At 49.6% G+C, this 9,436-nt stretch overlaps 1 protein-coding gene across 1 annotated transcript; it reads left to right on the top strand.

The window, feature by feature from the left end:
- The first annotated feature begins 393 nt into the window (after positions 1-393).
- LOC111160885 (APC membrane recruitment protein 3) lies at positions 394-8,740 on the top strand. Its single transcript, XM_022524283.1, has 2 exons — positions 394-488; positions 6,282-8,740. Exon 2 carries the CDS (start codon positions 6,302-6,304, stop codon positions 8,738-8,740), a length of 2,439 nt encoding a protein of 812 aa, XP_022379991.1. The 5' UTR covers positions 394-488; positions 6,282-6,301.
- The last annotated feature ends 696 nt before the right edge of the window (positions 8,741-9,436 follow it).

The following is a 9,436-nucleotide window of genomic DNA, read 5'->3' as shown; positions in this document are numbered from 1 at the left end:
TGGAGCCAGGGGAGACCACTGCGAGGCTGTACATCCCAGCAGCATCCGCAGTTGGGCCTGAGAAATGAAAAACCACAGCCTTGCCAAAAGTCAGAGACAGAGATCGGAGAAATACTTAATAAAGCGAGACTGACCGAGGTCCGGGTGGCAACGAGGCTACAGTTCCCCGAGAGCAGCCCCCACCCGGGCCCAGCGCGTTTCACCTCGCCCCCAGCGGCGCGGGGATGCGGCGGACGCTAACAGGCTCTCCGCCCCGCCCCCACCCCGGAGCCCGCCCTTGACTTAACCCTTCCCTGCCCGCTTCCTGCCACAACGGCCCGCCCCTCCAAGCCTCGGCGAGCGGGCGCGAGCCCTCCTCCTTCCCCACCCCGCGGGGGCGCGCGGCGCCAGGAGCTGACCGTGGTGCTGAGCTCGGCTCGCGGCTTGGGCTCGGGCGCGGCTTTCCGCCCTGCCAAGGCCGCGTACTGCCACACTCCCGGTCACCAGCGGTAAGTCGGCAAAGGCCGAGGATTTAGGCTTGGGGAGCAAGGGGATGATTTGGAAATTTTTGTATGTTCTTTTGAGCGATGAGCGGACTGAGTGGAGGAACCAGGGTCTGCACCCTCTCTACCCCACAGTGTCCTGAGCGGATGTTGCGGAGTCTGGGGTCTGGGGGCGACGACACTTTTCGGTCTGGGCTAAGGAAGGGGAGAGAACCCTTGCGCGCGGATGCGGAGGCTGGGAAAGAACAGATAAGACTGGAGACCCATTTTCTTTCAGCCGGGCAGCCCGGGAACACCTAGAGACTCCCTTAGAGGAGGTGGAACAGAACCTTTGCTCCCCAAAAGGTCCTTTGTCTCCCCAGCGTGGGGATTGGGTGAATTGGTGATGTTCTTGCTGCAGATTCTATTTCTGCTTCATTCCCCACCCCACACCCACCGCATTACACGAGGCTTTCTTTCTCCACAATAGCCTTCACTCCATCCACCCTGAAGGTTTTGGCTTAGATAAGACACCCTCTACAGAGGTAAAGTATTGCCCCATACATAACCTCCTACGCTGACCCCAATGTCCAGGAAGTCCCTTGATGGGGCTCCCCTCTGAAGCCTCTGTTTTCCTATCACCATTCACCTCTTTGTATTTCAAGGCTTGCGATTTTATTGGGTGTTGGGGGCGGGGCAGGGAAAAGCATGGCAAATGCCAAAACTATTAGTCAAAATTTTTGTATCTCCAAAACACTGCTATTATATGTGTACCTGCAAGGTTTTTATTTGCTCCGTGATATGCCCAATCACTTTCATGTTAAAAAAGGGAAGAAACTGACAGAATTACCTTCCCAAAGGGAAAAGAAAATCCTAGGTAGTGGAGTTAAAGTTATTCATCTTGTAGAAAGCAGCCAGTAGAATTACTTCATTTTCTCAATTTGCAGTAAATCCATATGCAAGTTCATACTCTGTGTAAGACACTGAGAGGAAAGGTTGGCATACATAGAAAGTCTCTGTCACTATTTGCTTTCCACTAGGCCCTGGTCTGGTTTCTTTTTTATTTTTTTTTAAGATTTTATTTATTTACTTGACACAGAGAGAGTGATCACAAGTAGGCAGAGAGGCAGGCAGAGAGAGCAGGGAAGCAGGCTCCCTGCTGAGCAGAGAGCCTGTTGTGGGGCTTGATCCCAGGACCCTGGGATCACGACCAGAGCCCAAGGCAGAGGATTAACCCACTGAGCCACCCAGGCGCCCTATGGCAAGGCTTCTAATCTGCTTTCTTTTATTTTATTTATTTATTTATTTATTTATATTTATTTCTTTTCAGTGTAACAATATTCATTGTTCTTCACCACACCCAGTGCTCCATGCAATACATGTCCTCCCCAATACCCACCACCTGGTTCCCCCAACCTCCCACCCCCTGCCCCTTCAAAACCCTCAGGTTGTTTTTCAGGGCCCATAGACTCTCATGGTTCACCTCTAATCTGCTTTCTTGCCTCCACTCTTTGAGCCTACTTTCCACTCTCATTTACAACTGATCCGTTAAAACTGAAAATTCACCCTTGTTACTCACCCTTGATGGTTGGTTGGCTGTCCATTGTGCATAGGATAAAAGCCAAGACCCAACCTGTGAACTTGGGCCTGGTACAGTCTGCCTTGCATATCTCTAGGCCTCAACCCACTGGCTTGCTGCTCTGGCCATCTGGGCCTGCTTTCAGAGCTTTAAATATTCTTCATCCGTTGCTCGGCAAGGCCTTTCCCGAGGGATGTTCCCTCTGCCTGGAATATGTTTCCCACATCTCTTACCTGGTTGTTTTCCACTGTCCTTTAGATCTTGGTTTAAATATCACATCTGTGAATCAGAGTTGATTAAATAAATACACGAGGTGGTCCCTGTTCTCATGGAATTTGGAAGTTCATTTTAGAGAGGCAAGACTCAGTCCAAGGTCTTAGTGTCACTGAGACCTGTCTCAGAGAATGATGTGTATAACTGTAGAATTAAAAATACCAGATTCAAAAAAAAAAAAATGCCAGATTCAGCATTCTATTTAGAAAATTTAAGCATAAATATGTGGCTAAAATGTCTCAAAAGCATAAATACTTCATTTAAATAAGCAGTAGCTCACTGTCAATGGCATTTAGAATCCTGAATCTTAGAGAATTTTCAACCTCACTGGGGAGTAAGAAGACCAAGCAAGCAACAGAATGAGGAGCCAGTGATCACTGAGTGCTACAGATTAGAAAGCACCAAACCGGGGAAGGGACAGTGCTACTTTTTCTTTTGGGGAGGGATGTGGAACATGGTAAAGGATTCCCTCTCAGGTTTCATGCTGAGCACCACTGGAGAGGTCTTTAGCTAGAGGGTTACAAAGCAGAATGTGAATTTTTGCAGCTGGAAACCTTGACATATTTGGCCTCTGCCTTCAGGCAATGACAGTGTCAACATCTGGCTATCCAGATAATTTCTACTTTGCCCCTGAGAACTGTCATGGAAGGTGACTGCTCAGCTTCCTCCAGTTCGGCAGTGGGCCCTCTGGCCCCCCAAGGGATTTCCAACCCATGTCACAAATGGACCCATTTCTAAAGAGTCAGGCTCTGATAAAATATTTTAATGTAGAATCTGGACTGAACATACACTGAATGTCACATAATTGTTCCAGTATTTAGCAAGTTTCTCAATCATTATTCTGAATCTTAATGCTTATTTCCCTATCAATGTGCCAAAGTGTTAAATGAACTCAGGAAACAGAGTTGGCAACATCAGTGACACTGAGTCCAGCCATCTGTAGAAATGACTGCTATTTTGAGAGTTTATTTTCCAAGTTCAGAATATAGTGAAATTTCCAGTTCTTTGTGATTTTAAATCAGTTAACTGAATTAAGAAGTAAGAAGTCAGTTTTATTTATAGAGATCTGATCTCTATATCACCTAGAGTATCAGATAAACCATTTCAGTTCTTGTAGTTGCAATTTCTTCACACAGTGAAGTAATCTTTATCATGCTCACTTGAAGTTATCCCTAATAGCATAGTAATAAAAAGATTTTTCTAAACCATAGAAAAGAGATCTCATAATAAATATCTCTAAAATTTCATGTCATAGAAATTACATTATCTTCAATTATAATTTTTCTAAATTTGCGTGCACTATACTTTCGATTTCAAACACCATTTTCATTGTGCTTGCCAATGAAATTCTTCATAAAAATACATTTATTAATTGATTTTTAAATTTCCCATGAAGAGGAGTTTGGGCTGTTGGTTCATAGAATATCTATCATGATTAAGAGCATATGAGCAGAATTAGATGGGCTTGGTTTCAAATCTTAGTTCTGTCACTTACCGCATGGGTAAACTGAACCAACCTATTGACTTTTCTGGACCTTAATATCTCCTTTGTAAAATGGAGGTTATAGCAGTATATCTCATAAGGTTATTGGCCAAGCTCTCACTTGGATAAGTAGATGTAACCAAGACTCAAATCTGGGTTCTCCAACTCCAGAGTCTAGATAGTATCCACTATGTTGTGGATATTAAAACCCATCAGACCTGGGGAAGGACTTATCTAGGCCACAAAGGACTATGGGGAATGAAAATAGTATCTGCAGATATAGGGTAGGAAAGGCTTGGGCACATGCCACCTCACAAGAAGCAGAAGACAGCTTGAAGCACTGTCCCATCCAGGATGCTGCCACCAAGAACTGAGCTGCCCCCAGAGCCAGGTCTGGATTCTGTCATTTTCCCTGGTCCAGTGTCAGCTCCTCCTATCCTCCAGCTAGAAGTCCCAGGTGTTCCTCTGCAGGGTAGGAAGCACTGCTCATAGGTGGGAGTAGGGTTGAGGCTGGTCAGCTCGCCCCTGTGATACCCTACAATGACAACCTTGTCACCCCTTTTCATCTTCTTCAGCTTTAATATTGTTAACTGGTCTGTGAGGCAGCCCCTCTGCTCACCTCCAGGTCCTCATGGCTAAGCATTTGAGAGACTCCAGAGCTGACCCTATATGGCTTACATCTGTCTAGCAGCTTTCTGAAGGTAGCTGCAAATCTGTGTGGACAATGGACCCGAAAGGCATGCAGGCTGACAGAGCCACTTGCCTTTACACTTGCTGCATCCCTCCCTCACAGACTACAAATTATGGGGGAGTGAATTCAGGAGCTCCCTATCAAGAAAGTCCTTGTAGAGAGTCAAAGAAACCCCAAAATCTCTCCTGTAATCTTTCCCTGTACAAACTGACAGGATGGACTGTCAGGTTGCTCATCACCAAGGAGAGGAAGAGCTGCTGGAACAGGCTGAGCTGTGAGCTGGGTGCCGGTGAGAACGCAGAGAGGGAGAGTCCAGGGAAGGTCACAGGTGGTGCTCTTGGGCATCACCTTCTTTTGTTCCACTCTTGTAGGCCTCTAATCACATTCCAAAAGCAACATGATTAAAACTATAGATTCTTGCTTCTCTCTCTCAAACCAGCTCTTGGCACAGGCCCCTTCCTTGCCTTTACTCAGTTTCTACTTCCTTACCTTTTCCCACTTCTGAGTCAGTATTTACTGTTCCTCAGTGTTGATGACTTCTCTCTCTTTATTCAGTGGCTGGGTCCTAGCACTTCTGCCTTTGAAAGGCCCTATATAATTTCACCTCTCTTTTTTGTGACTTATGACTATAGCTTCCATCTGGATCTTATCTCCACATACTTAGCCCACTTTAGTTACCTTTTATGAAACTTCTCTGCTCAAAACTTCTCTCTAATTTATTCTGTCCTCCACTCAAAGGTCAGAAAAATGGTCTTAGACCACCAACTTTGTTATGTTACTGTTTCTACACACCCACTCACTCAGAAGGCTTTCATAGCTCTTCACTGATCTCAGAGGAAGGTCACACTCCCCAGCTATGCAAAAATGGTCAAGATAACACTCATACTGGCTTCCCCACACACACCCAGGACAGACATTGGTAATCAATCCCAACAGTCTTTCCTATTAGATTAGACTGGGCATCCATCTGGGTGGCACTCTGGATGGCACTCCAGACATCAATACTTCTCAGGTGTGCACAGAAAGTGATACCTGCCTGATCTCCAGCCCATCATGTTCTGTGTCTATCTAACCTGCCTGGTCTTGGTCTCATGTCTGACTCCTCACTTTGGTCTTCTACCATGATGCCGTCTCTCTTCTCAGTGCTCAGACCCAGCATGCACTGTTAGATGCTTGGTTGTGCCTTGCCCCGATGGTCTCTGTATAGACTGAGTCTTGCCTCCTCAGACAGATGCAGTAGCCCTGGAGGGCAAGGTATGTGTCTTTCCTTCCAACTGACAAGCACCCATGTCCATCCCAGAAGACAGGCTTGGGTTTTCCTTTGAACTTTGTCTTTTAGATGAAGGCAGGAACTTATTTATTGAATCCACTGCTTCTTCACTCAGAAAGGCTGTGATACTGTAAGGTTGTGGTGCTATTTGTAGAGTGCTTGGGCCTGGAAATGGGAATCTGACTTGGCCAGATAAAGTCTGAGAGGATGCTTGGTTGAGTTGAGAGATCACAGACACAAGAACACCAGACCCCAGTCTGCTCTCAATTCAGCTTCCACTGTGTGACTTTAAGCATGTGACTTAGCTTCTCTAACATCAGTTTTCTGTGGAGCAGTGGGCAGCCCTGGAGCAGTGAGCATGGGTGAGGCCATTCTCATCTCCCTCTCCCTGCCTCTGCAGAGGATCCAAATTTAGTTGTCACCACTCAGCAACAAGGCCACAGTGTAAGCAGACATAGGCAGAGGTCTTCTAGAGCCATAGACCTCCATCTTGGATACTAAGTGTCTCCTGCTTTCCTTCACAGCAGTTTGGGGCACTGGCAGCATGGAGCTGAAGAGAGGGAAGACCTTCATCAAATCCAGCCTGCAGATTTCCCATGAGAAACCCCTAGATCCATCAGCCACCGCTCTAGCCAGGGAGGATACAAGTCCCTGGTCAGTCTCACCAGGAGGGCAACAGCGGCCCTACTGTGAAAGGGCCCCACAGGTTAGTCCCAGCACCCAAGGATATGACAGATGTTCCAACAATGGGGCAGAGCTGGAACCCGAGGTGGGGGCTGCAACCTTCTGTGGGGCCACCTTCAAACTGGTACGAAAGAGCAAGACTCACGACTGTGTGCCTGAGGCTGGCAGCGCAAGCACAGCCACAGGGCAGCTGGTGGGCAGTGCAAGCTTCCCAGGGCCCCCCAGCAGCCAACGCATGATTGATTACCGCCACTTTGTGCCCCAGATGCCCTTTGTGCCAGCTGTGGCCAAGAGCATCCCAAGGAAGAGGATCTCCCTGAAACGACCTAAGAAGTGCTTTCGGAACCTATTCCACATTCGCAGAAACAAGACTGAGAACTTGGCCTCACTGGTGACCAAGGGTGAGAGCCTGTCTTCCCCTGGGGAGCCATCAGAGGATGGTGGGCAGCCAGGCAAAACTTTCTTCCCCTTAGGTGAGGGACTGGGGCCAGACAGCCTGTGCCAGGACCTATCTGACAGTGAGCTCCTGCCTGACTCTTCCTTTGACCTCTGCAGGGCCTTATGTGAGGATGTGGCCTCACTCAAGAGCTTTGACTCCCTCACAGGTTGTGGGGAGATCTTTGCAGATGAAAGCTCAGTGCCATCACTGGAACTGAATGAGGGCCCAGAGAGCCCAGCCCAGGTATCCCAGATCCTTGAAAGCAAGGTTCTTAGGGGCCCTTTCCAGGGCAGTGTGGAACAGCTGGCATCACCTGCCCAAAATGAGATGTCTGACTTTGCCAAGTTCTGGGACAGTGTGAATCACTCTGTGAGGCAGCAGCACCGTGCCCTACTAGGGCCATGGCTGGGGGGTCCCCAGGGGACAGACACAGACCGTTCCAGGCTAGATGCAGCTGGGCTTGCTGAGCTACCCCTGTGTCCCAGCAGGGACCCCCACAGTGGCTCCAAAGCTAGCTCCATAGACACAGGTACCCCTAAGAGCGAACAGCCGGAATCTGTGTCCACAAGTGATGAGGGCTACTATGACTCCTTCTCACCTGGCCTTGAGGAAGACAAGAAGGAGGCTTCAAGCCCAGGCACACCTGCAGCTGCCTTCCCCCGGGACAGTTACAGTGGAGACGCCCTCTATGAGCTCTTCTATGACCCCAGCGAGGGCCCTATAGGCCCAAGCCTGGATGATGACTTATGTGTGTCTGAGAGTCTGTCAGGGCCAGCACTAGGAGCACCACTGTCCATGTGCAGCTTCCACGTGGGGGCAGAGGAGAACTTGGCCCCAGCACCAGGGCCAGATCTGCTCAGCCAGGGATTTTTGCAAAGCTCCTGGAAGGGCAAGGAGTGCCTGCTAAAGCTCTGTGACACCGAGCTTGCCATCACCATGGGCATTATCAACTGGCTTCGCCGTGGCCCTGAACTCCGTACCCCACCTGCCTCAGGTCCTGGAGAAACTGTAGCCTCACCCAGGAGACAAGCAGAGAAGCTGGGAGCTGGCTCTGAGAAAAAGGGCCCAGATCCAGTGAAACTGGAGGGCAGGGGGCCTGGGGCTTCAGATGCAGGTAGAACTACTGTAGGCTCAGCACCCAGCAGATGGGAGCTGTGGGCACATTCACGTCCCAAGGGCCTGCTTGCTGGAGAGAGCAAGGTCACAGGAGGGTCCAAGCAGGGAACCAGCACTCCGTCTAGGGACTCATCTCTGGAGTGTGCACAAGTGTCTGGGGAAGGAGGGACACAAGGCTGTCATGAAGTCTTGTTTTCCTCTTTGGGGTGTGAAGCCTCTGCAACAACAGACACTTCCAGCAAAAATAAGATCCCAAACCCTTGGCCTGGCTTCCAAGAGCCCAGGCCTCCTGGGAATTTGGAGTGTTTCCAAGATTCTTGGAGGCCAGATCCTGGAAGAACCACTCTTGATGTAGAACCCCCCCTGATAGGCTGTGTGGCCCAGGTGGCAGCCCTGCACATCCACCCAGACTACCAACCCCCTACTATACACCTGCCAAGGCAGGACACAAGCAATGGGCTCTGTAGGCAGCCTCAGGCCAGGGGCCCTGATATTCTCCAGCAGAAACAGCCTAACAAATTCCCTAGCATGCCAGTTGTATGTGGCCTGCCCTCCTTGGCTAATCCTCTCCACAGCCCACAGGACCAGAGGTGCCCAGGTCACATCCTGGACCTTAGCCGGCTCAGGATGGAGCCCACCAGGATGGATGCCCAGGCTTATCGTGTCTCTATGGATGACCAGCCCCTTCAGCTCAGTTCAAGGGCTGTGGAACAGGCAGCACCTAGGGGCCAGCTGGATTCATAGCCTCTCTTGGTCCTACTACCCAGCTGAGCCCCCAGGGCCAACTTCCAGGATTCCTGGACCTCACTTCCAACATCCAGTATAAGCGAGCCCCCTCTGCAAGTGCCCCAGAAAGTTGTTATAGTTTCCTGGTCCATGAAGGCCTCCTCTGCAACCAGCCGGAAGAAGGGCTCCCAGACTAGCCATGGCCGAGCCTCACCTGTAGCATGGGCCCTCACTCACCAGAAACTGTGTCTTTGGGGCCACATTCAAGAGAACCTAACATCCAAACCTCCAGCCTCTGTCCCTAATGTGAGGACTGTGGGGGAGTGGGGTTAGCAGCACACAGACAAGTGGAGCAGAGCATTTTAATGTGGAGGCATCCATGCCTGAACCAGTTCAGCCAGACCAGGTACTGTGCAACCCAAGGCCAAGGACAGCTGCACAGCTGCCATTGCTCTGAAAGTGTGCCTCACTGATTTCCCCACAAAGAAATGAAGATTCGAATCCCAGTTGGCTGTAAAGTGGCTACATCTGGATTCTCCTCCTATAGCATGTTAGAGAGAGGAGCTCAGGCTTGAAACTGATGGGAAGATAACAGTACATCATATAAATGGCAATTGAGGGAGCCAAGATGTCTGCAATAGGAGTTGAGAAAAATAAATGTGTGGCCTAGGGCTTAGGGGTGGGATGCAGAGTGGGAAAGAGGCAGGATGGGGC

This window comes from Enhydra lutris, unplaced genomic scaffold (genome assembly GCF_002288905.1).
Source record: "Enhydra lutris kenyoni isolate GAN:26980312 unplaced genomic scaffold, ASM228890v2 scaffoldscaffold78, whole genome shotgun sequence".
NCBI lineage: Eukaryota > Metazoa > Chordata > Mammalia > Carnivora > Mustelidae > Enhydra > Enhydra lutris.
The sequence above is the reverse complement of the archived record's forward strand: the minus strand, read 5'-3'. Positions and strand labels throughout refer to the sequence as shown.

What these genes read in the sequence shown, in the direction of transcription:
- LOC111160885 (XM_022524283.1), top strand. Translation starts at nt 6,302, where the DNA reads ATGGAGCTGAAGAGAGGGAAGACCTTCATCAAATCCAGCCTGCAGATT.